The sequence below is a fragment of the Dermochelys coriacea genome, chromosome 4 (assembly GCF_009764565.3).
Source record: "Dermochelys coriacea isolate rDerCor1 chromosome 4, rDerCor1.pri.v4, whole genome shotgun sequence".
Lineage (NCBI taxonomy): Eukaryota > Metazoa > Chordata > Testudines > Dermochelyidae > Dermochelys > Dermochelys coriacea.
In genome coordinates this window covers 95,086,021-95,113,194 of record NC_050071.1, presented here as the reverse complement: position 1 = coordinate 95,113,194, position 27,174 = coordinate 95,086,021, and the positions used below count along the sequence as shown (strand labels likewise).

Genomic DNA, 27,174 nt, shown 5'->3' with positions numbered 1-27,174 from the left:
TTAACAATATGATACATCATGCTCTATGTCAGCAGTGAGTTAGTTTACTAGGGTCTGCATCAACTAAAGTCTAACAATAACTCAAATTCTGGATTCCAGCCAATGGAAGGAAGAATAACAAAAAAAAAAATCAGGAAAAATGTCAAACGGCCGAGAGATTGCTCCTGCACCTTTCTCATATGGCAGCACATGGCATTAGGCTATTTTAAAATCTGAGTTATATTACTTTTACAGTGGTTTAAAACAGGTAGCATCCATTGGTTAGCTTACTATACAAGTTGTTGATGATCGACTAAGCACGATTTTTTGGCAATGGTTGTCAGTGCTATTATATGGAAATACTGTCAGCAGGACTGGCAGAATTAATTAGACTCTGAGGTCTTTTTTTTTGCCTTCCTCTGTAGCATGGGGCATGGTTGACTGGAGGGAGGCTTCTCTGCTCCTTGAAGTTTTGAACCATGATTTAAGGACTTCAATAGCTCAGATATGGGTGTGGTTTTTCATAGGAGTGGGTGGGTGACATTCTGTGGCCTGCGCTGTGCAGGAGGTCAGACTAGATGATCAGAATGATCCCTTCTGACCTTAGTGTCTATGAATCTAGGTCCTGTCCTTGGATTCTGTCCATTGTATGGTTTCCTTCTCCTAATCTCCTCTGGGCATATTAAGCAATTATCACTCCATGATCTACTAGCCAGCAGTGGTTGCTAGTAAGTACTTTTAAAGCAGTTCTCATCTCATCAAATGAAGGCTCTTCTGCAGCAGAGAGCTTCTACCTCCTGTGTCTGCTTATGGTAAACAGACACAGCTGTCTCCTTCTATTAATTTCCAGTATTTTCTCATTTCCCGTTCCATCTCCTCCAACAATGTTCACAAAACCATTTTGTTTAACATTTTTGACCTGTATTCTTTGTATGAAGAATCTGCCATGAGCAACTTCTCCATTACTTCATAATTTTGTAGAATGGTGTTTTATCCATTGTGTGGCTTTCACCAAATATGTAATTTATAAAATATATAATTCAGAAAAATGTATTTTTAAACCATGAACATCATCATGCCAGTTGATGGATGCAAGCTTATATTAGCCTAGCGGTTCTCAAACTGTGGGTTGGGACTCCATTTTAATGGGGTCGTCAGGGCTGGTGTTAGACTTGCTGGGGCCCAGGGTTGAAGCCTAAGCCTGAGCCCCCGACTCTGGGCAGCAAGGTTTGGGCTTCAGCTTCAGCCCTGGGTGGCGGGGCTGAAGCCCACTGGCTTTGGCTCTCCCATCCCCTAGGGCGGTGGGGCTTGGGTGGGCTCAGGCTTCAGTCCCCCGTGCTGGGGTTGTGTAGTAATTTTTGTTGTCAGAAGGGGGTCACAGTGCAATGAAGTTTGTAAATCTCTGTATTATCCCAAATATTGTGTGATCTTAATAAGGTAAAACAAACAGACTGTAGCTAACCTATGCTTTGTATTTAAAAAAAGAAGTCATTCCGGATTATATTCTATAATAATATATCCATTCACCACCATTAAAAGGACACCATCCATTTGAATGCTCTGAAAGTGACTAACTATTAAATCTAGTTCCTGAGGCCCCCTCTTCCCCATTCCACAAACCTAGGCATAGTGGACAGGGCCAGGGACACAGTTTGGAGCGGGAGTAGCATGGCATGACTCAGGTGGGGCCTGTGGTGGAGTTTCTGGGCAGCTCTGCAGCCCAGAGGCAGCCATAATACTTACAGAGGCCCCTGTATCATGATCAATGGAAATGGAGTCAGAGTGCCCATGTTCCCTGCAGGGGCTGTTATTGACACGACAACAAGGGAACAGGGAATGAGTGGAGTTAGGCTGGAAGCAACTCAACCACATGGACAAAGCAGTGCACAAGATTTAATAATGTTCCACTTCTTCAGCTTAACCTGCTCTATTCAGCTTCACTCTTTGCTAACAAGAGAGCCCTCAAGCTTGTGAGGGTGCAAAGATGGCCACTTAAGCCACTCCCATCTCCTGGCTGCAAAATCCATAGTACACCTCTTACAGATATGGCACAGAATTTCACCCATGGAATACAACCTGGACAAAGGAAGAAATTTGTTTCTTCCCTAACTTCTCTCAGGGTTAGTCATCTGAGGTTTTATTTTTAACTCTAGAAGGTACAAGGATTTTGATCAACAGTGTGATTTTCAAGTGTGTTTTTTGTTATTTGTTTGTTTTTTAAAGACACACTTTTGGAGAACTTCCTACAGTTTTGACTGGACTTTCTCTGCCCTGTGCTGATTGGCTATTTGCACCAACCTTTCCCTTTCCCCTCCCTCACAGTCTCTTCACTTAAGCATCACTACACATCATCTACTCCCCTGGCCTTTCCCCCACACCCCTTTCCCTTTTCTTTTCTTTCTATTGACTGATTCCTTGCTAAATAAATTCCATCTCCCATGCCCCTCCACAAAAAATATTGTGGAACTCACACTATACTTGCCATCACAGTATTCACTCTGTTTATAAGAATCTTGTATGTTTTACCCCTTTCCCCATTCTATGGATGTCTTGTCTACTTACATTGTAAGCTGTTCAGGGCAGGGAACCATCTACTGTCGTTTGTACAGTGCCTAGCAGAATGGGACCGCACTCTTGGATCTTAGGCATTACCATACTAAACCTGTTTAATAATAAAGTATTTTGGAGATATGCACAGTTCATAAAGAAGAAGAGCTTGCACTTCTTGTAAGGTTTCCTAACATCTGATTAAAGAAAAAGAGTACTTGTGGCACCTTAGAGACTAACAAATTTATTTGAGCATAAGCTTTCGTGAGCTACAGCTCACTTCATCGGATGCATCAGATTCTAGTCTTTTAATTATTCTTAAAAAGAAAAGGAGTACTTGTGGCACCTGAGAGACTAATAAATTTATTTGAGCATAAGCTTTCATGAGCTACGAAAGCTTATGCTCAAATAAATTTGTTAGTCTCTCAGATGCCACAAGTACTCCTTTTCTTTTTGCAGATACAGACTAACACGGCTGCTACTCTGAAACCTTAATTATTCTTGTGTCTCTTCTCTGAATCCTCTCCAATTTACCAACATCCTTCTTGAATTGTGGGCACCAGAACTGGACACAATATTCCCGTAGTGGTTGCACTAATGCCAAATAGAGAGGTAAAATAATAACCTCTCTACTCCTACTCAAGATTCCCGTTAATGCATTCCAGGATCGCAATAGCTCCTTTGACCATTGCATCACATTGTGGAAGCTCATGTTCAGTTAATTATCCACAATGACCCCCCAAATCTTTTTCAGAGTCACTGCTTCCCAGGATAAAGTCCCCCATCCTATAAGTATGCTCTACATTCTTTGTTCCTAGATGTATCCATTTACATTAAAATGTATTAAAACATTAAAATATGGTGATTACTAAGATCAGATTCTCCAACATAGTCCATGAAGAGCTGAGCAGCTCTGCAGAATCAATGTGCCATTTTAATACCCCATGATAGTACCTGTATGGAACTACTGAAATGCATTATGAGGTTATTTTTCCATAGTTTCCTGAATAGTCCTGTGGGTATTAGAAGATCTGCATAGATACATATAGCTTGAATGAACGATGGTAGAATTTCTGAGCTCCAGACCAGTCAGCATGGCAGCTAGTTGAAGCCTCAACTTATGGGTTTCTTAACCCACAAAACCCCCATAGCATGTAAAATTTATTATGTCCAGAACTGCAGATAATAAAGTTTTATAATGCTGTTCTGTTTTACTCAGTGACTCCATGGTGCTCTGATGGTAATACTAAATTATTACTTGAGTTAGCTATATAGTGAAGGCAAGGCCTATGGATTTTCAAAAGCACCTAAGTGTCTTAGAGGCCTAAGGCCCATTTTCAAAATGAAATGGGATTTAGGCTCCTAACACCCAGATCCTCAAAGGTATGTCAATGGAATTTAGGTGACTAAATACTTTGAAGATCTGAGCCTCAGTTACTTTTTTAAAATGGGACTTCGATGCATTTGAAAATTTCACCCATATCAAAACTGCACAGATGTCTAGATCAATACATCTCTTTTAGAAAATTACAATGGACATCAGAGGTAACATGGTATTGTAACAGAGCTGATTTTTAAAATCTAAGAAAATTCTCAGCAAAATAATTATGTTGGAGTTAAAGTTGAAACTAGGCATCTATAACACCAGAAAGCCAAGAAATTCTATGTTAAGGTTACACTTAAATAGCAGGTTTCAGAGTAGCAGCCGTGTTAGTCTGTATTCGCAAAAAGAAAAGGAGTACCCGTGGCACCTTAGAGACTAAGAAATTTATTAGAGCATATGAAGTTGACAGATTTCCACTCTATACGGCTAAATTCAGTGCCTTGCATAATGACAGGTTTCAGAGTAGCAGCCGTGTTAGTCTGTATTCGCAAAAAGAAAAGGAGTACCCGTGGCACCAATAAATTTGTTAGTCTCTAAGGTGCCACGGGTACTCCTTTTCTTTTTGCGAATACAGACTAACACGGCTGCTACTCTGAAACCTGTCATTATGCAAGGCACTGAATTTAGCCGTATAGAGTGGAAATCTGCATGCTCTAATAAATTTGTTAGTCTCTAAGGTGCCACGGGTACTCCTTTTCTTTTTACTTAAATAGCAGTACATCAAAGAGTACTATGGAACTTTCAGAGCATGGTAGTAAGGTCCACATGGCCAGTTAGTGCATGGAAAGCTAGTTCGCTGTACATTCGTATCCTGGTTTGCCATGCATTAAGTCTCCATGTAGACAAGCCCTATACTTCTGAATCTAGCACTGACTGTGAAGTGCGTGTTCTATTATGTAGGATATAGCAATTTGGATGATATTACATACTTACCCAACAAAAAGGAGTTAAAGTACAATTATTGTCAGAAAAGTGACAGATTATTACTTAAAATTGCTTCTTTTTTGAATTCAGTCTCATAGCTGCATACTTTACAAACAAAAATAAGTTTGTAATGGCTCTTTACTCTTGTTAGAAATACAGAGACAATACAGCTAAGAGAGAGTAATCTGGAGGCTATCTGAATTTGCACTTCAACAGAATTTACTAAATTCAAGATACAGATCTACTATAACAGGGTGCTCTGCCCTTTTCAGAGCCAGGGATCATATCTCATCACTATGTTGCACTGTAACAAACTGTGGAAAAAATACAATCTGTATGGAATTAGTATTGACTGTCAGTCAGGCAAATAGCCTGAGTTTAGTAAAATAGGCAGAAACTGGGTTATTTTTTATGTTCCTCCAGCTACCAGAGGTCAAGTTTATAATATCTACATTTTCAAACTGACTGATGTTTTAGAATCTGTCATTTAGAAACGTTATTCATGTGTATTTGGAACCATTTGCTAAATTCATCTAACAGAACACATTTCATTGTCATTAAATTCTATTCATTTGTTTGCGGTTAATAAATTCTCAATACTTAAAATAAATAAACAAACAAACAAAGATCCATAAGCAGTTAAAACAGGGGTTGGCAAACGTTTTGGTCCAAGGGCCACATCTGGGTATGCAAATTGTATGGTGGACCATGAATGCTCATGAAATTGGGGGTTGGGGTGCAGGAGAGGGTGAGGGATCCAGCTGTGGGTGCAGGCTCTGGAGTGGGGCCAGAAATGAGGAGTTCAGGGTGTGGGAGAGGGCTCTGGCAGGGGGTTGGGGTGCAGGCTCCGGCTGGGGTTGTGGGTTTTGGAGTGCAGGAGGGTGCTCTGGGCTGGGACTGCGGGGTTTGGAGGGTGGGACAGGGATCAGGACTGGGGTGGGGGGTTGGGGCATGGGAGGGGGTCAGAGGTGCAGGATCCGGGCAGTGCTTATCTCAAGCAGCTCCTGGAAGCAGCGGCATGTCCCGCCTCTGGTTCCTACACGGAGGCCCGACCAGACAGCTCTGCGTGCTGCCCTGTCTGCAGGGTGCCGCCCCTGCAGCTTCCATTGGCCATGGTTGCCAGCCAATGGGAGCTGCGGGGGCAGTGTATGGAGCCCCCTGGTTGCCCCTCTGTTTTTAATAAAATTTACCTTTTTTAACAGACCAAGAGGGATCTTACAGCTAACTGGCTGGCTGGGTGTCCATCAAAGGGAACTACTCCCGCACCCTTCATTTATCACAGCATTTTTAACCACTGAAAAGTAGTTTTCCTCAAAAGTTTGATACAGTTTAGAAATATATGGAGCCCTATGCAAGCGGTCTGATTGCAAACATTTAGCTGTAACTTAGGTTAACAATTCTTGCCACATGTGGTGCTCCATCAGTGAAAGGGCTTCAGATAATTAGGTCACATTCTTTCTGTTCCCATCAGATACAAACACCCGTGTCTCAGAGTTCAAAATTTGCTTTCATGAATATTTTCTAATATTTTCTTCAAATTCATTATTTTGTGTATATATCTGACAGTAAACTCATTCACTATAATGTTTGCAAAAAGTGAACACAAAAGGGGCATAAACACAGCCAAAGTAGATTTGACATTTTGATTTGGGAAAATATTCACAAAACATATGCTTTAATCTAGGCTAGTGTAATTTTAAACGGATCTTTGTGATTCAAATATTAATACGCAATTTAGTATTCTGAAAATATTGCATGATAACTGCTAATCCACCTAATATAATTAGGAAAATACTTCATTTATTTCATTCACAGATAGTTTATAAATTTGAAAAAGTAGCTACTTTAAGAAATGGAACAAAGATGGACTTTCACAAAGTGCACATATTACTTATGAGCTTTACTATACTTAATATTATTTTTGAACTTTCTGATTTATGTACATCTGCTCTGAACTTTCCCATGTTTATCTTTTCGTGCCTGGTTTCCTCTTGCCACTCCTATGCCTTCTTTGTTTTATCATTTCAAGTTTAGTCATATCACAACTTGTGTTTTATATTTTCTTATAGCTGGAAACCCTGATCTTGAAAAAACTTTATGCACTCTGAATAGTCCCATTGACTTCAGTGTGACTACTCACACTGCAGTAAATTAAGCATGTGTATAAATCTTTAAGGGATTTGAACCACACAATGAAAATGTTGATGTTTATGAAAAAATACGCACTAAGCATATACTGACATAAAAACAAAGAGTAACTAAATGATAAAAGACCAGCATGTATACAGCAACAACCTAATTCCAATGCATATGAAAACCCTCAACTACCTTCTCAAGAGAGTAAAAATACAGAGGGTAGGCCTGAATTTCCACGGCTTAGCAGTTTGTTTAATCATTTAGACATGTGTAAATGAGAGTACCTGTGTGGTTTGATGTGTGCAGTGTAGTTGTAGTCGTGTCAGTCCCCGGATATTAGAGAGACAAGGTGGGTGGGATAATATTTTTTAGTGGACCAACTTCTATTGGTGAGAGAGTCAAGCTTTTGAGCAACACAGAGCTCTTCTTCAGGCCTGGGAAAAGGAACTCCCAGCAAAATGCAAGGTGTAACACAGGGGTAGACAACCTACGGCACATGTGCCAAAGGCGGCACGCGAGCTGATTTTCAGTGGCACTCACACTGCCTGGGTCCTGGCCACCAGTCCGGGGGGCTCTGCGTTTTAATTTAATTTTAAATGAAGTTCTTAAACATTTTAAAAACCTTATTTACTTTACATACAACAATAGTTTAGTTATATATTAAAGACTTATAGAAAGAGACCTTCTAAAGACATTAAAATGTATTACTGGCATGCAAAACCTTAAATTAGCGTGAATAAATGAAGACTTGGCACACCGCTTCTGAAAGGTTGCTGACCCCTGGTGTAACAGATTGTTGAACATAAATAGTTAGCACATACTGTAAGGGATCATTCAAGGTAGAGTGGCCCATTAATATCTGTAAGTGTGTAGGTGGGTATAACTCTCCCTCGCTGTCAGTCTCTGAGGGAGGCCATGCCGCTTTGCTGACATGCTCTGAAACCGCAGTCTAAGTAAAGGGGGAAGTTAGTGGTCTCCAGCTCCAACCCTTAGGCAGGATAGTGCCGCAAATAGTTCAGGGGCCCAGACCCTCAGCCAGGGCGGGCCACCACACAGTCTATGGCTTTAACCCTTAGGCAGGGTAGCTGCAAGTGGTTTGGGGGGGCCAGGCCTCAGCCAGGGCAGGGTACCAAACAAACAGTCTAGAACACAGGTAGGAGTTAGGCACCCAGCAAACAGTTTAGGGAGCTGGCAGAGGTGAACCACCCTAGTTTTTCGTTCTGGCTCTGGTGGGCAACAGACAAAGGCAGGCCTAGTTTTAACTGACCATAAGAATCTATAATATCTACGATCTGCCAAAGCACTGAATCAGCATCAGTTGTGTTGGGCCCTATTCTTTTCAAGATTCGATGTCATAATTGTGTATAATCCAGTCAACATGAATGGCTAGGCTGATGCCCTCTGACGAAAAGGGGAATACTACAGAGAACCCAAAGAACTGCCACCTTACACATTAAAACCACACCATTTAATTTGTGGGTCTGTAGCCTCGAACTTCCTTATCATGCTTTGAGCAGCTCTCCCTAATGATCCAACACCACTATCCCTGGGTCAATAACCTCCTCTATGTCAATGGCTTCCTATACGTCCCCAAGGGTTTTCCAAGACTGGAAGTGCTGTGCATATATCATGATACCCCATAGGCAGGTGACTTTGGGCAATCCAAGACTCTGTGAGTTGTAACCCACTCGTTCTGGTGGCCACAAATGCAGGGTGACATTTGGTCCTACAAGTACTGCAACATCTGTGCTTGCACAAAACTCCTCTAGAGCAGGACTTTTGGCCTCCTGATGCCAACTTCGGACCCTTTCCTGGCCCTGGTCACATATTACCCTTGATTTTTATAGTGGAACAATCCGAATCTGAAGGCCTAACACCATACTAATTGTCATGGACCAACTCACCAAAATGGCCAATTTTGTACCATACACATGTGGAAACTACTGCATGCCTTCTAGTTACACATATCTTCCACCTCCATGGCCTCCCAAAACATCTTACCACAGACTGTGGCTTCCAAGTCATATCCAGGTTCTGGGAGGATGAGTTTTCCCTCTAAGATGTCCAGATCATGCATCAACCACACATCACCCTCATATGGATGGCCAATCAGAAAAAGTCAACCAGGTGTTTGAACAATAGATTGACAAGTAGGTAGGAGTGATGACTGTGTATTAGATATATAAGTAAAGTATGGCTAGAATACAAAGCCTGCAAGCTGAGGCCTTTAAGATTTTAGTTTAGCCATATTAGGTCGTAGGCTTAAGAAAGCTTGACGTAAGTGGTTTCAGAGTAGCAGCAATAGTTTGTAGCCCATGAAAGTTTATGCTCTAATAAATTTGTTAGTCTCTAAGGTGCCACAAGTACTTCTGTTCTTTTTGACATGAGTGGGTAACCTAGAAATAACCATATGCCAGGTAGGTTAGAAGATTACTGTAAAAGATGAGCCAGGTGATGTTATGGAAAAATAAATCGCAATGTACTGTCCAAGACCATAAGACGCCTGATTGTAACATCATGGAATGTCCTGTTCTGATTGCAGGTTACCATGGACACATGTTGTATGTAGATGCTAATGAGAATAAGAGGAACTAAGATAACCTATGAAAAACGGGGCACCCAAATATTCATGGGGTGTGGAAGTACAGATAAGGAAAAGAGGGTTGAAACTCTCATGCATATGCACAGGGTGTTAAGCCTGGTCAGAATAACAGTATAAAAGAGGTTCCCTGGTTGGGTAAAAGTGGGAAAATCCCAAGGGAAGACCCATGGGAAACCCCAGCAGGAACCACCTCTACCCCTGGTTCAAGTTCAAGACCATGAGACATATCTCATCCATGACAGCCTGGACCCCCAAATGCATATAAGGCCCCTGTACTATCTGATTGATTGGGAAGGTTATGGACCTGAAGAATTCTCTTGGGAGCCAGCTCATCATGTGCACACCCCTGCAAAAGCATGGACCTTCCACAGGAATCATGCAGAGAAGTCTGACCCCATGGATTACCCTAGGAAATGGGGTGGCATCAGGCACCACCGGTCTTGATCCCAGGCCTGGGCAGCTGCCAAGCAGGAGCCTTACTCTGTATACCATCATGTTGCAAGAACTGATGTGGGAACTGCTGCTAATATCCCCCACTCACACTCCAGAAGCTACACCTGCTGATTCAGTGGGGTCAGATGACTAACAGCAGATGGCTAATTGGACACTACTGATCATAAAGCTTCCTATTCCTGTCCCATCCCTTGTCTGAGCAACTAGTTGCTAGGCTTGTTGCTGCCCAGACTGCTGAGACCAAGTCCCCACCTCCCTGCCTTGTTCCTTTTCCACATATTTGTCCCTATTCCTATTACCACATCTTGTTCCCCATTGCTGATTCAAGCTGTGACCTTTGGCATGACTTCCGACTCCCCCTTTGACCTTTGGTGTGACCATGACCTGACCCTAGTCCTGATTCTCACCAGTAGGTCAGAGAGCTCTCATTATGGGCCCTAACACCTATCATATTCAAAATGCAGTTTTCTGTTAGTCCCCTGGACAGACCCTGACTAGATTACAGGCGCTCCTCACATCCAGCTTGGTGACTAACCAGGCCATTCTTACTTGGTCTATGAGCTCTGGGATCAAGGGTAGTAATTTTTGCATGGTAATTTTATTTAGGGCACAGTAGTCCATGCACAGCCTTAAGGATCCATCCTTCTTTTTTATGAAAATGACAGGGGCTCTGACTGGGGAGGTGAGTGTCAGATACAACCCTTTTTAAAATTCTCATGGATACATTCTAATTACAGAACTCCAATGAACAAACTGAAATTACCACAGGTTTTCCTTTCTGTTTCATAAAGCAAACTTTGTTTTTTAGTTGCTAGGAACAAATACAATATCAAATTTCAAAGCTATAATAAGTTTCAAAAATAATTATAAATTCAATTTACTTTCCAATACATGGCTGAAAGGTTATCTTTTTAACAACCTCCTTTAAATACAGTTGTGTAGTGTTTATAAAGTGTCAGAATTTTAATGAGAGTTTGCTTTCAAGAGTTCATAGAATTCCATTACCCCTTTCCTTTACTAACCCTTTTTGTACTAAATTTAATCTCACGCAGGTCACACTAACAATAGCCACTATAGACTCAACTAACTGCTGCCCCCATCAGCCTGGGAAATTCATCAGTGCTACAAACTACTGACCTTACCCTAAACCCATTTGATTGCAGGCCAGTTGGCTTAACTTTTCTTGCCACTCATCAGCACAAACATGGTAGTCAATAGCTGACCTGTGAATAGTCAGGAATGCCAAAGAGCTTGTGTTTTTAGACAGGGTCACTGCAAAGAAAAAGAAAAGTAACTTAAGTATTTCTTCAGCTAGTTGGTATTCTGTTTGTTACATTGTAAATTTAAGAATACTTTCAAAAGTTTCTGAGTAATGCAAGATCCAGTTATTTTTTATCTCCTCTATACTTTATGAAGATTTAATTCAAGAAGGAGGCAGCAGTAGCCATCAGACTCTAGGTAGTCCTAGACAAGACAGTACGTAAGATAACAAACAAGAGAGACATCCTGAAGTTTAGATCAAACCAAACCACTTCAATTCATCATTTGTTTATATGGGGCCAGATTGACAGCCTAACTCATGTTGAGTAGTACCTTACTCTACGAGTAGTCCAACCGAAATCTATGAGACCACTTGTGGGATAAGGTGCTATTCAATATAAGAACAGTATCAGAATCTGGCCCTTGATAAATTAATATTGCTCCTATTATGACTATATCAGGTGTGTTTATAGAAATGAAAAACTATCAATAGCTATTGACCACAAAAAAGACCATCCTCTGCCATTATCATCATCTCTTTCCCCGACCTGTTTATTGGCTTAATGTCTGCCTTTGTTTTGATCGTGCACAAGAAAGCTTCCAAATGGCCAAAAATGCATTGAGGTAAATTTACGTGCCCCAATAGTACTACAGTTTGTGACAGGAATTCTTGAAAGAAGGTTTTTTGTGTGCATTTTTCCCCAAATACATATTGTTCTTATTTAAACTTTGTACTTCTCACTTATTCTTGGATTTCATCCGAACTCACTTAGTTATTAAGCATTTTTCATTCATACTACATGGCCTTTACCTCTCTATAAGAAAATTATATATTAATCTTTGATTCCTCCTTCTCGATACTTCTAACTCGTGTTTATAGGACATTTTGTCTCCACTGCCTAAGTAATTTTGATGGATCTATGCACAATGTATTTTCTCAGCAGTATGAATAAAGAATATTTGTTTCTCTAAACAACAGGATATCTTTCTGTTTTACACTAAAATTGTCATAAAACATCCGATTTCTTATTGGTACTGTATTACCTTCATACAGAGAAACAGATTAGCTTCAGTAGCATCACATATACAGTGCAGCCAATTGCTGTCTGGTGGAGTTCGGGTATATGGGCCAGGACACCACAACACACACACACTTCCTGCTTCCTTCAAATATTGCTATTGCTTATGTGGGACTTACATAATTCTTACTCAAACAGCCATGCTTTGAGAACTCTTATTTTAATAATACATAACAGCATGAGGCCTTTTTATGGATGCTGGTACTGCAGGTGGGTAATAGCCAGGTTTCTCTGCTGACTGTCCCCTTTCTCACTTCCAGTACATTCAAAATGGAGCTGCCAGGCTTATTTTCCTCTCAGCACCATTGAAGTCAATGGGAATTCTGACACAGAGTTCAATGAGTACAGGATCAGAGCCCTAGTCATTCTGCCAAGGTCACTTCTATACTTCAGTTTCCTCATTGCCTCTCTGCCTTCTTTTACAGCAGTCTCAAGACTCTACTCCTCACTTCAGAAGCTCTCCATTCCATTTCCATTCAGTCAACATCACTTCTCTCATCTTATCTCCTCCTGCACCTTGCAGTATCCATATACTTGTCATCTAACCCTCCCTCTTTCTCCTTTGCCCACTGTACAGTTTGTACTGACTTTTTTCATGCTTTCCTGGAACAGGCTCCTAGTCCAAATTCTTCCCAACTATTTCATGACATTTACCATCCACCACATTACTTCCAGCCAGTGGCACAGATGAGACTTACCACAGTTCCATTCGTCTGAGTTGTCCATGCAGTCTAGCTGCCCATCGCACCACAGCTCACGTGGCACACAATCATGACTGGCACATTCAAGCTCATCTGCCTTGCAAAATGCTGCCAAGACAAACACAAATATTAAGATGATGATTTTTAAAATGGCTATCATAAAAATGCACAATAGGATCTGACTGGGTAAAGGCATAGGGACAAATTCAGAGCAGGTTTATGGAGCAGGGGGATAGAGTCAGCAGGCAGAAAATCTGTTCGGGGTGGGGAGGAGGACTCAGCTGGAGGGGATCCGTGGGAGGCCAGCAAAATCTCAAAAGTGGGAAGTAGCATCTGGAAATAGCTTGGCCAGGGTACATGATTCAGTACATCCTACCTACCGAGTTTCAACTATGGTCCTATCACTATAGCATTGGAGTCCCTCACAGACTTTAGATGGAAACTTTTTGTTTCTCACTTTTTGCTGGACTGCACTAATCCTAACCCAGATAGTTATTCTGTGTTGATTAGACATTCATCCTTTACCCTAAGGCCTGGTCTACACTACGAGTTTATGTTGGATTTAGCAGCATTAAATCCGAATTAACCCTGAACACATCCACACAACAAAGCCATTTTTTCGACATAAAGGGCTCTTAAAACCTATTTCTGTACTCCTCCCCAATAAGGGGATTAGCGCTGAAATTGACATCGCCATTTCGAATTAGGGTTAGTGTGGGCACAATTCAAAGGTATTGGCCTCCGGGAGCTATCCCACAGTGCACCATTGTGACCACTCTGGACAGCACTCTGAACAAGGATGCACTGGCCAGGTGTACAGGAAAAGCCCCGGGAACTTTGGAATCTCATTTCCTGTTTGGCCAGGCGAGCTCAACAGCACAGGTGACCATGCAGTCCCAGAATCGAAAAAGAGCTCCAGCATGGACCGAACGGGAGGTACTGGATCTGATCACTGTATAGGGAGAGGAATCTGTGCTATCAGAACTACGTTCCAAAAGATGAAATGCCAAAACATTTCAAAAAATCTCAGAGACCATGAGGGACAGAGGCTACATCAGGGACACAACACAGTGCCACGTGAAACGTAAGGAGCTCAGACAAGCGTACCAGAAAACCAAAGAATCAAACAGACGCTCCAGGACAGAGCCCCCGACAAGCCGCTTCTATACTGAGCTGCATGCAATTGTAGGGGGGGCTGCCACCACTACCCCACCCCTGTCCGTGGACGGGATACTCTCCGCCATGGCTGAGGATTTTGCAGATGGGGAAGATGAGGAGGACGAGCTTGGGGAGAGCACACAGCACACCGTTTTCCCCGACAGCCAGGATCTTTTTATCACCCTGACTGAAATACCCTCCCAATCCAACGAAGCCAGACAAGAGACTTCTGGTGAGTGTACCTTTTTTAATATAATACATGTTATAAAAGCAAGCGTTTTTTAATGATTAAGTAGCCCTGAGGACTTGGGATGCATTTGTGGCCAGTACTGCTATTGGAAAAGTCTCTTAACGTGTCTGGGGATGGAGCAGAAATCTTCCAGGGACATCTCCATGAAGCTCTCCTGGTGGTACTCTAAAAGCCTTTGCAGAAGGTTTCTGGGGAGAGCAGCCTTATTCCATCCTCCATGGTAGGACACTTTACCACGCCATGCGAGTAATCTGGTATCATTGCATGACAAAGCCTGGCAGCGTATGGTCCCGGTGTTTGCTGGCATTCTAGCAACATCTGTTCTTTATCATTCTGTGTTTCCTCAGAAGAGTGATATCGTTCATGGTAACCTGAAATGGTTGAAATAGGGGAATTTGATTAAGGGGACATTCAGAAGTGGCGTTCCTACTGGGCTGTTTGCCTGTGGCTGAAAATAAATCCTCCCCGCAGTTAGCCACGCGGTGGGAGTGGGGGATATTGACACTGAGCTGTTTGCATTTGGCTAGCAGGGATCTTCCCTGATACCAGCCAGGCGGAGGGGAAAAGTGATCATCCCAAAGAACTGGATGGGGGGAGGGGGTTAGTTTGGTTTCTGCTGCTGCACGTTAACAGGAAAACTGCAGCAGTAAATGGCTAACTCAACAGGCTTTGCTTGGTATGGGAAAGCTGGGGGCTGCTGTTATGAAGGTTGCAGAAGCCAAAAGACTATGGCTTACCATGGCCGCCTGCAAGCCGAATTCTGTTGCCCGGCCCTGCGTGTGTGATCTCTAACACCAAAGCCGCAGGCATTCAATATAAGATGCAAAATGCGACCTTGTACCAAAATCAAATGTGCTATTGTAATGTGAATAGTGTTGTTCATTGTGAAAGAGTATAGCCATTGTTCTGTAAAATGTATCTTTTTAAATACTTCACTTCCTTTTTTTCCTTCAGCAGCTGCAAATATTTCAAGCCTCCCTCCTCCATCCCAGAGGCTATCTCACATAAGGCAGCGAAAAAAACGCACGTGTGATGAGATGTTCTCTGAGCTCATGCAGTCATCTGGTACTGACAGAGCTGTGTAGAGAGACACAATAGCAGAGTACAGGACAGTGGCCGATGAACGTGAGTAGAGGTGATGGCAGGAAGATCAGAGGAGGCATGAGGAAACGCTGGGGATACTGCAGGATCAAATGGACATGCTCCGGCCTCTGGTGGAGGTTCATGAATGGCAACAGGATCACAGACTGCTGCTGCAGCCCCTGCTTAACCACCCTCCCTCCTCCCCAAGTTCAATAGCCTCCTCATGCAGACACCCAAGAACGCAGGGTGGGAGGCTCCGGGAACCCAACCAGTCCACCCCAGTGGACAGCCCAAGCAACAGAAGGCTGGCATTCAACAAATTTTAAAGTGGCTTTTTCCTTCCCTCCTATCCTCCTCCCACATCCCACCTGGGCTACCTTGTGAGTTATCTCCCTATTTTTATAATCAATTAATAAAGAACACATGTTTTTTAAATGATAGTGACTTTATTTCCTTTGCAAGCAAGCTGTGATCGAAGGCGGGAGGGCAGGAGCTTACAGGGAATTTAGAGGCAAGCAAGGGGGTGGGTTTTCATCAAGGAGAAACAAACAGAAGAGTCCCACAATATCCTGGCCAGTCATGAAACTGGTTTTCAAAGCTTCTCTGATGCGCACCGCACCCTCCTGTGTTCTTCTAACCACCCTGGTGTCTGGCTGCGCGTATTCAGCGGCCAGGCAATTTGCATCAACCTCCCACCCCACCATAAACATCTCCCCCTTACTCTCACAGAGATTGTGGAGCACACAACAAGCAGCAATAACAATGGGAATATTGGTTGTGCTGAGGTCTGAGCGAGTCAGTAAACTGCACCAGTGACCCTTTAAACGTCCAAATGCACATTCTACCACCATTCTGCACTTGCTCAGCCTATAGTTGAACGGCTCCTGACTACTGTCCAGGGTGCCTGTGTACAGCTTCATGAGCCAGGGCATTAAGGGTTAGGCTGGGTCCCCAAGGATAACTATTGGCATTTCAACATCCCCAACAGTTATTTTCTGGTCTGGGAAGTAAATCCCTTCCTGCAGCCATTTAAACAGACCAGAGTTCCTGAAGACGTGAGCGTCATGAACCTTTCCCAGCCATCCCACGTTGATGTTGGTGAAACGTTCCTTGTGATCCACCCATGCTTGCAGCACCATTCAAAATTACCTCTTGTGATTTATGTACTGGGTGCCCTGGTGGTCCGGTCCCAAGATAAGGATATGCGTTCCGTCTATAGCCCCACCACAGTTAGGGAATCCCATTGCTGCAAAGCCATCCACTATGACCTGCACATTTCCCAGAGTCACTACCTTTGATAGCAGCAGCTCAGTGATTGCGTTGGCTACTTGCATCACAGCAACCCCCACAGTAGATTTGCCCACTCCAAATTGATTCCCGACTGACTGGTAGTTGTCTGGCGTTGCAAGCTTCCAGAGGGCTATTGCCACTCGCTTCTCAACTGTGAGGGCTGCTCTCATCTTGGTATTCTTGCGCTTCAGGGCAGGGGAAAGCAAGTCACAAAGTTCCATGAAAGTGCCATTATGCATGCGAAAGTTTTGCAGCCACTGGGAATCATCCCAGACTGCAACACTATGCGGTCCCACCAGTCTGTGCTTGTTTCCCGAGCCCAGAATCGGTGTTCCATGGCATGAGCCTGCCCCTTTAACACCATGATCTCCAAATTGTGGGGAAACGCGGTTTTAGAGAAAAGTGTGTTCATGTCCTCATCACCGCGCTGCCATCGACTCCTCACCTGGTTTTTCAGGTGCTGGTTCTGCATACACGGCATGATAATGTGTGAGGTGTTTACATTGATCATAACTGCTGTGGTGAGCTGAAAGGGCTCCATACTTGCTGTGCTATGGTATCTGCTCCTGCTTGGGCAATCCAGGGAAAAGGGCGCAAAACGATTGATTGCTGTTGCTCTGGCGGAGGAAGGGGCAACTGACAACATGGCTTACAAGGTTGGCTTCCAGGGAATTAAAATCAACAAAGGGGGTGGCTTTGCGAGAAACAGAATGGCCCCCTCAAGGACAGAACTCAAAACCTGAAGAATAGAACTCAAAACTGGGTTTAACAGGCCGTTGATTTCACGGAGGGAAGGAGGAGAAAATGAATACAAAATAAATCTGGTCTATTTCTTGTTTTGATCCACTTCATCTATCTTTATACATCTTGCTGGCAGCAGATTGTGCAGTATGACTGCTGGCCATCGTCTTCTGCTGGCTGCAGATTAAAAGACAGTGCACTGCCGGTAGCACTGAATCACCATGAGACGAAGCTTAAAAGGGAAATGACCTGTCTGAGTCACTCCCACGTTTGCCCAGGTGCCACTGACCTCATCGAAGTCGGTTAAAAGAGTACCCAGGACTATGTCGACGACGGCTTCCAGTCATACTGCACTGTCTTCTGCCAAAAGGTAATAAACTGTTGCTGTGTAGCAATGCAGTACCGCGTCTGCCAGCATCCAGGAGACATACGGTGACGGTTAGCTGAGCGGGCTCCATGCTTGCTGTGGTATAGCATCTGCACAGGTAATTCAAGAAAAAAGGCACAAAACGATTGTCTGCCCTTGCTTTCACGGAGGGAGGGAGGGAAGGGGAGCCTGACGATATGTACCCAGAACCATCCGCGTCAATGTTTTAGCCCCATCAGGCACTGGGATTTCTACCCAGAATTCAAATGGGTGGCGGAGACTGCAGGAACTGTGGGATAGCTACCTACAGTGCAATGCTCCGGAAGTTGACGGTTGCCTCGTTATTGTGGACACACTCTGCCGACTACATGCACTTAGAGCATTTGTGTGGGGACACACAATCGACTGTATAAAAACGCTTTCTACAAAACCGACTGCTATAAATTCGACCTAATTTCTAAGTGTAAACAAGGCCTGAGATACCTAAAATTCAGAAGTACTGTCATCGTCATTTCAGAGGCGGGAAACTGAAGCATGGAGTGGCTAGCTCAGGGTCACATAAGTAGCTTGTGAAAGAGCCAGGACCTAAACTCAGTACTCCTGCATCCCAGTCCAATATCCACAAGATCATCTGATGTCAGTTTGTGCTCATGTACAGTCCCCACAGGATTTTATAGCTACCCTCTGCCATCGCAAAATCCCCAGGAAGGGCAGTCATGCAACATTACCAGCCCCACTTTATCAGGCTTTCCCCCTGGGGCACCAGCGCAGGCTGACACAAGGAAGTATAATTAGCATTGTCATGCAGTAGCTTTAGTGACTCTGGCCCTTAGTTCTCATTAATTTTTTTATATGTCTTATTAGTTTATAGAGTGTATTACTGTACAAGTCAGGCATTTATTTACAACACTAAAAGACCCATCTTATCATACATCAAACAATCCACAATGAAAACCATAAAACGATGTAAACTGATACTGTCTGCTGTGACATTAACAGTCATGCGTCTTCAGGCCAGGAACAAAGGATGTAAACCCAGAAAAACAAGAACACACACATGCACACACATGCATGTACAAAATCAAGAAAAAGCTAAACCAAACAACCATGCCTCACATCATGCTCTGAAGCTCCCTAACTCTGGCTCTGGAAGGCCTCCAAGGGGAACGAATTCCAGAGGTAGAGAACCCTCAGCTGAGAAGGGGGAGAAAATTTCCAGAGGTAGAGGGCCCCCAGCTGAGAAGGGGGAGCAAATTCCAGAGATAGAGAGCCCTCAGCTGAAAAGCTCTACTGCCATTCCTGAATAATTCATCCCCAGGACTGACAGCAAGAGTAGAGAGGAAGGATGGTGCAATGGTTAGTGTGCTAGCCTGGGACTCAGGAGACCCAGATTCAGTTTCTTGAGGTCACAGACTTCTTATGTGACCTTTGGCAAGTCACTTAGTCTCTCTGTTTCTCAGTTCCTGTCTGTAAAATGAGGATAATAGTACCTCCCTATCTCACAGGGGCATTTTGAGGAAAAGTACGTTAAAGATTGTGAGACATCATTCTACAGTTATGGGAACCATATAAATAGCATAAGTACAGTACCCCAGCTGATCTGAAAAGCTGCAGTTTATTGTGTAAATGTGAGTTGCTCTCAGTTATTCACATCTCAAAACATTCAGAGCTTTAGAGACATCTTGACTTGTGTAATCTGTGCATTAGCTTATGGGTTACGCTGAGTTCAAAACTAGCTTATATGCGTTAAGATAAGATATAAGGGAGAAATGCAAGAAGCCTACAGGCCTAAACCTGTAAAATAGTAACTTAAGCAGTTAACATAAGGATATGAACTTTGGCATAAGTAAATTGTTTAGCTTACCATAAATTAGCAGTGACGCTAGGTCATCAAATGGCATAAAACATAATTTTGCAATAAATAATTTTGTTGAAATTTTGCAGAATGCTGATGAGAAACTGCAAAAAGTCAGTTGATGCCAGTATGGAGTATTTTGTGACAGGCACATCAGCAGATGATTAACCACAGAACTGTTATAGTAACCACTTGACATATATGCTAATGAGTTTGATATAATTAATATACTAGTCCATAGATTAGAACAAGGACACCCCAACATTATTAAGGTAAAACAGTTAGTTATGGGCAAACTGACTGAACACTCTTATGAATATTCATGACAGTCATCAAACTTACAATAGGCCTGACCATGAAGTAGGCTGACAAAACCTCAATCCAGCAATCATTATTAAGGCTGCGAGTCTGTCACGGAGGTCACGAAAATCACGGATTCCATGACTTTTCATGACCTCTGTGATTTCTTCAGCAGCTGCACCAGTGGCACCCCCAGACCTCCCCCCACAGAGCACCCACAGCCCCCCACCCAAGTTTTAGACAGGGCAGGTATTTTTAGTAAAATTCTGGACAGGTCACGGGCCCATGAATTTTTCTTTATGGCCCGTGACCTGTCCATGACTTTTACTAAAAATATCAGTGACTAAAACGTAGTCTTAATCATTATGCAAATCAGAGAGAAGACAGCTGGTGGTCCACAGGAGTCCTGTCTCAGTACTTCTAAGTCTCCAGAAGAATAGTTGTGAGTATGTGTATGAGATGATACTGGATGTCAAATTAGTATGAATAATGCAATAACGTCATCTGGACTGGAACATTTGTGTGTTAACTAACTTTAGTAATACAAATCTTAAAAGAGCAAAAGATCTTTTCCAACCGTGCATGTCAGGGTTCCCAACTGAACAATAATCCTCATAATACTGGATCTGATCTTTGGACAAGAGCCTATCAAACATCAGTGTGTTAAATTGTTAATTGGGAATTCTTAAGTAATCAATATAATTAATCCACCATCAATAAATCAGACAATACTTGCACCTGGAAGCATGCAGGAAGCCAAAAAGAGATTTGAGCACTGATGCTATGTGCTCTTCTAGAGAAGAGCAGCTGCATTCTGTATGGAAAAACGAATGCATTTACTCTACACAGATGGTGCAGACGCTGCCTCTCTAAGCCTCTGCCCCTTCCAACAAGCATCAGAGCTGGTCAGGAATTATACGTCAACATGTTTTTTCAACGGAAAATGTGGTTTTCACGATCAGGGTGAAAACAAATGCTGAAATATCTGAATTTCCTGGGGGACAGACATTCAGATTTTCAATCAGCTCTAACAGATACCATTCCTCTCTTTGGCAGATCAGATGGCAGAAGATGAGACCACAGAACTGGGTTTGATTAAAAGCAGATGAAACAGAGAATCATCAATATATACATTAAATTGCAGCCAAAAGCATTTCCCAACCTCCACTTCTGACTTCACATACACATTGAAAGTATAAGCAACAAGATGGAAGCTCGTACAATAGCTGCCACTCAGTGGCTCCTCCTCCTCCTCTTTCCATCCCACTGATAAACTGTGTACGGTGAAAAGGAACTCGTGTCTGTTCCTTGCTATCAGCCAAAGAAAGGAGGAATTTCTTAGTGGTTGCAGGTATAGAACCATTACCCAAGTCCCAGTGGGGATCGTTGGGGTATCCCTACACTCTTGTTGGCACTGCATGGGATACACTTGTATTCCTCTGGCACTCATTGCCATCTCTAAAGAAGATCCAAGCAGCCATAGGTTATATGAAAGGGAGTCAAGGAGTTTAGAGGAAGAGACAGGAGCCAAGGAGCTACAAATAAAAAATAGCAGCCAAGTGGACACAAGCGGAAAGAGACAGGCAAGGAAAGACAGGATGAGGTGGAGATATGGAGCCACAGCAGTGAGAAGTGGAACCAAGGAGAGAGGTTATAGGATGGAGAGGGAGAACTTGGAGCAACAAGGCGAATGATTCACTCAAAGAACTTACAGCAGTTCTTTTCATCCACTTTGTCAGGACAATCCGGAAAGCCGTCACAGATCATGGCATGCTGGATACACAGCTTGTTCGATGGACATTCCCAAAGACCCCTTTCTCTACAACCTGGACACAGAGAACAAGAGCTTTGAGATATTCCATTTTAACATTTACTTGCAATTAGAGCTGTGTGAATGGCTGATTTTTCAGTTAGCTTGTAATTCTGAGAAACAGGAAAAAAAACTGGTTCAGGTCAAATTGAAACAAATTTTTTGAAATTTTAGGTGAATTAAAAAGTTGGGAAAAATGGTTTCAGGTGAAACTAAACTGAAACTTGAATTGTCATTGGGTCAAAAAGAGAAAGCAAGTGAGAATGACTCTGTAACCCAGTGGTTAGGGCACTCAACTGGGAGGGGGAACACTTGGGTTCCGGACCCTGCTCCAATGATTCCTCAAGGATTTTATACAAAGTAGAACAGACTCAACAGGATAAACTGAGAGAGAGAGTTACTCCAGAATACCATTAGCTGGTAGTATGGGCACTCCCAGGAGACCAGGGTTCAGGTCCCTTCTCCAGAGTAGTAATTCAAACTTGGGTTTCCCAGATGAGTGCTGTAACCACTGAGCTAAAAGATATAAGGAGACCACCTCCTCCTCCTGTTTTGTGAATGGTGCCTGAATCTCCTTCTGCATCTAGACCCCAAAAATCTAAATGTTCCATTTTGATGTCAAAACAAATCACTTTGACATTTCCAAACATTTTTCTTTTTTCACATTAACCAAAAACCCCTGCTGAAATCTACATGAATTCATGAAGTTTTGAATGTTGCCGCAGATCTACTTGCAATATCAGATTTCAAAAAGGTGTTTTTTTCCTTAATGTTTCTGAAAAATTCAAGGTATGTTCAATTTTCAATATATATTTTAAAAAGTATCAAAATAATTACTGATGAGGGAATAGAAGCAAGATTGTCAAAATAAACACTTATTCAAATGGGCATGAAATATACAATATTCCATTGTTCTTTCTGACCAATTACACTTGCCTTATCCTTTGCTTACACTATATCCATCAATTTAGGTCCTAATTCAGGAAAACATCCATACAAAACAATTTCTGATATACTTTACTAAGGATAAGTGAATAGTTCTCATCCTGGATGCTGCACAACTTAATTTAAAAGTAAAGGGGCTATGTTCAAAATATCAACATTTAGCATACTCGTCTTCAAAAATGGAAATACTGTGAACTTGTTTCTTTTGGTAATCTCTATTAAATACCATGGAATATTTTTTCTTGCAATATTGATGTAAAAAGAGGCAGAGAACAGAGTGAGAGTGGAGAGGAGCTAGCAATATTGGGCATAAGTACAATGTTTCCTTGTTTGCAGTAATCTAATATTTTACTACTGCATTGAATGGTTACACAGATTCACCCTTGCCAACTATATGCATCTACCTGAAAATTCATTATTATGCAGCTAACACAGCCATTGTCTCCTCCAAGTGACATTAATCAGTTGCACTGGCTTCATAAAAAAATCAAGATGAACTCTTGTAAAACTGGGTCAGAGTATTTTGATAGTAGGTTCCTAGTTTGTCAAATGGAGGAAATTAAGAATGGCATAATGTAGGTTCATAAAACATCTAGCTTTCCAATTTTACCTTTACAATTTTCTGTAAATAATTATTAAAGCATCTCACTGTAACATCAGAGTTTGGAAACAGTTCACTTTGATGAAGAAATGTCCTCATGCATCACTGACACAATAGTAACACAGGAGGCCATAATAATACATGATAAATAGTATTCCCTTGACTTTACTCTACTAATATTTATTTAAAATAGATGGAGTTGTGGCTGCCTTGTTTAGTCCATTCTATAGCTGATCAGATTGGCTTTCATACTTCAAACTTAATCCAAGGTCAGATTCAGGTGACTGGCCCATGTGATCAAAACAAAAAATAAACAAACCTCTGTTCTGTGAGTTCGCTACGGTACGAGTGGCTTGGACAGTATAGTACTATTAAACTTTTCCTGGGGCTGGAGCTCATGTAGTGCACTAGTTCAGCAAAGGATAGCTGTTACTAAATTAGCAAAAAGAAATGTAGCTTACACAGGGTCTATCTCCAAGGTGAACACATTTATGACTGTGAGTGTGAGAAAAGTCAGCTCACATGACTATAGAAATAATGTTTGGGTTCCTCCATCAGTAATTGTAATGTAGTATATTGAATGCACGTAGTACTCCACTTCATTTACATCTTATTTAATAAGCCACATTAGAACTGTTATGAGTTGTACACAGAGGAATAATTGGCCTTCTTGAGAGGTCACGCATTACTGGGAGAGAATAAGCAATATTACGATGAACAAGTTTCAGGAATGAGAACTTGCAGCTGTATCTGCCCAGTCTCCAGGCAGCCTATGAGCACAGGTGAGCAACAGCAGGTCCACCTGATAGGCCACTTTGCCTGACTGGCTGAGGAAGTCAGCAAGTCTACTTTTAAGTCCCACAGCAACAAATGATCACTGGCTCCTCAATGCACGCATTCACATCTGCTATCTTTTCTGTGCCTGCCCTGCTCCTAGTCTCACTCCAGCCTTGCTCCTACCTTGTTCCCAGCCTTGCTCCTGTCCTGCCCAGTCCTTACCAGCCCTGCTTGGTTCCTGACTCTGACTCAGACTCCAACCACTAGACCTGACCACCCATGTCCCAGTTCATGACAACAAGAATGAGGCATTATTAATTTATCTTCATTTTCTCATATTTAAACACCTGGGTGCTGACAGTTATCAATTGTTGTAATGATTCCAGATGGGCCAAGGAGGCAATGGTGAGAGCCAGGTTATCATGCTCTGTGTTTTTCTCAGTTTAGGTTACAGATTCTATCCCAAAAATCAGAGCTAACATTTGGGTTGAAGGTGCCAATATCTCAGAAGTCGATTTTGTGAGATTCCTACATGCCCTTCCTCTGGTTGAATTCCCTCCTAAGTTACAGAAGTCCAGGTTAGGACACATGTGTGTGAGTTACACTTCCCTGTACCAGAGGAGGGATAGCTTATGCATCCCTGTCCCATACAGGGCTTTTGTATCTTAGGAATATGTTCAAGGTCAAATTCAGAGTCTTTGTCTTCATTTTAAAGGCACTTAATGGTCTAGGCGCAGGAGACCTAAAAGATTGCCTGAAACTCCAGGATTGGGCCTATGGTTGGTATGTGGCTACTCAACGCACACACCCACATCTGTGATCTCTCCTGTCCCTGCCCTGCTCCTTGGGACAATAGAGTTATCCACTGCAAGGATAAAGCTCATCTGTGCAGAGACTAGAGCTTTCTTGGATGCCAGTGCAAGGCTGCGAAATGAACTCTCACAGGTTCTAATAACCATCTCAAATATCACCACTTTCCATTCCAAATACAAGGTGCAGCTATTTGACCATGCCTTCCTAATAAATACATATAGCATAGCAGACATACATTGAATGCTAATTTTCCCACTGAGGGGGAAAAGGGAGGTGAATGTTAATCACATTGCTTAATGTACTTTTGGAAGGCACTCAGAAAGTATGATGGTGAGGGGAGATCTAAGAACCTGAATAGAACAGAATAGGTGACTTTAGCCTAAGAACTTTAGCCAAGGGCAAGTTTGGACAAACAGTTAGTGCATGGCAAGCTGGGCCGTAAACCTACCGTGCACTAGAGTGCTGTGTGGTAACTGTCTGTCTGGGACCCTGCTGCTGCACAATAAAAATTCCATAGAGCACTTTGATCTACTCCACCTTGAAATGGGAGTAAGTCTATGCACATTAAGGAACTTTTAGTGCAGCGTAGCAGGGTCCACATGGACAGCTAATATACAACCCACTAGTGCTCTGTAAGTTTACACCCCAACTTCTCATGCACTTACTGTTAGACAGGCCCAAAGTTATTCATAAGTCTGACTAAGCATTTACCACTAACTAAATATTTGTTCATTGTTGCCCTTGATTACTTTTAAAATGTTTACAATGTTTTACTGTCAAGTGTCCTATGACTCCTGAGGACACTGCATAAATGCATTAACATTGTTTATCTTTGAATGGAACAGAGGCACCCCTTATAACAGAAGTTCAGTGTGTATATTTCAATGACTCCAGCCATGGACATACAAACTATTTTTGCAGCAGAAGATTGTGAGTTCTATTCTGCATGCCAAATGTGTCATTTCTGATGAGCGTCTGTAGAATAAGGATTTTATTATAACATGAATTTCTTAATGTTTATGGAAAACATGTCTGTATTTATACAATTCCCATCTCAAATCCTGCTTTTGATGGGAGAAGGGAATTCATGCACTATCTCACCTTTGTTCTCCTTAAAGTTACGTGTTAACTCATTGTCATTGGTACATTCATTGTGCAATTCTTATTATTCGAGTCCTTAAAATTAAATGCCTGGACTTTTTGATCCCAGCTAAAATACTACAGTGAGAACTAGAGCTGCAGCAAACTGTAGAATACAAAATGCTGATTTTGAAGGTTATGCTCCTTCACATCCACGATACTCCTGTTTGCCACCTTTCTGCTATCTACTTGCTACCCCTAGTTGAGTAAGGAAACTCTCAGAGCTAGAGCAAAAGCTGACAGAGCTGGATCCTAAGACAACTAAGCAACCCATCCAACCACAGAAGGCATGTCAGAGCAGGGAAGGGCACAAAGGGAGAGGGCACAGCTGGCACTGAGCACAGCTCTGTTCTGCCAATTTTAAATTTGCAGATAGCCTAAGGGCTGTTCTAACTTACACTCGAGCCAGGGCAGCTTGAGAATGAGGGAACTGTAAATGGCCCCCTTCATCCTGTGATGTGCAGATCTTGTTACAGGACATCAATGGACATAGTCAGTCTAGTTGTCCTAACACAGTATCCACTGCTATGCCTATTGTTTATGGCATCTAAAATATACATTCTTTAAATACAGCTTGGTGAACTAATGGTGCAAAAATCAGTGTGTTCTTTTCTTAAAAAAATAAATCCAATATATTCTGAGCTAGCCATTTACACAGGGAAAGTTCAATGGTCTCTGAGTTTGTCCTACGCACAAAGAATATGAATGAGCTAGAGACAGCAACTTCTAGAGCTCTAAAAGCACTGGCTGTTCTTCAGTAACAACATTGCCCATGGTCAATGTAATGTCACTCTGACAGCTGTAATCTTCTAGCAGATGCAACCTTCCATATTTATAGAAGCTGATAAGAATTCCGTTGATTGCTAGCGACATTTTGTCTAGACTAAGAAAAGAGATCTACTTAAGAAATTTGTTTTATGTATCAAAGCAAAATTTCAGACCTTAAAATCAAGGAGTCTAAAATGAGTCTAAAAGATAG

General features: G+C 42.3%; 1 protein-coding gene across 1 annotated transcript in view; it reads right to left on the bottom strand.

Annotated features, from left to right (window-relative positions):
- The window catches only part of CORIN (corin, serine peptidase), a 324,441-nt gene that overhangs the window by 39,592 nt on the left and 257,675 nt on the right, over positions 1-27,174 (bottom strand). Inside the window, exons 14-16 of the mRNA XM_038400915.2 lie at positions 21,822-21,935; positions 13,063-13,173; positions 11,168-11,297 (exon numbers count right to left, since the gene is read on the bottom strand). Of these exons, the coding sequence (XP_038256843.1) occupies positions 11,168-11,297; positions 13,063-13,173; positions 21,822-21,935 (355 nt within the window). The remainder of the gene's footprint in view (positions 1-11,167; positions 11,298-13,062; positions 13,174-21,821; positions 21,936-27,174) is intronic.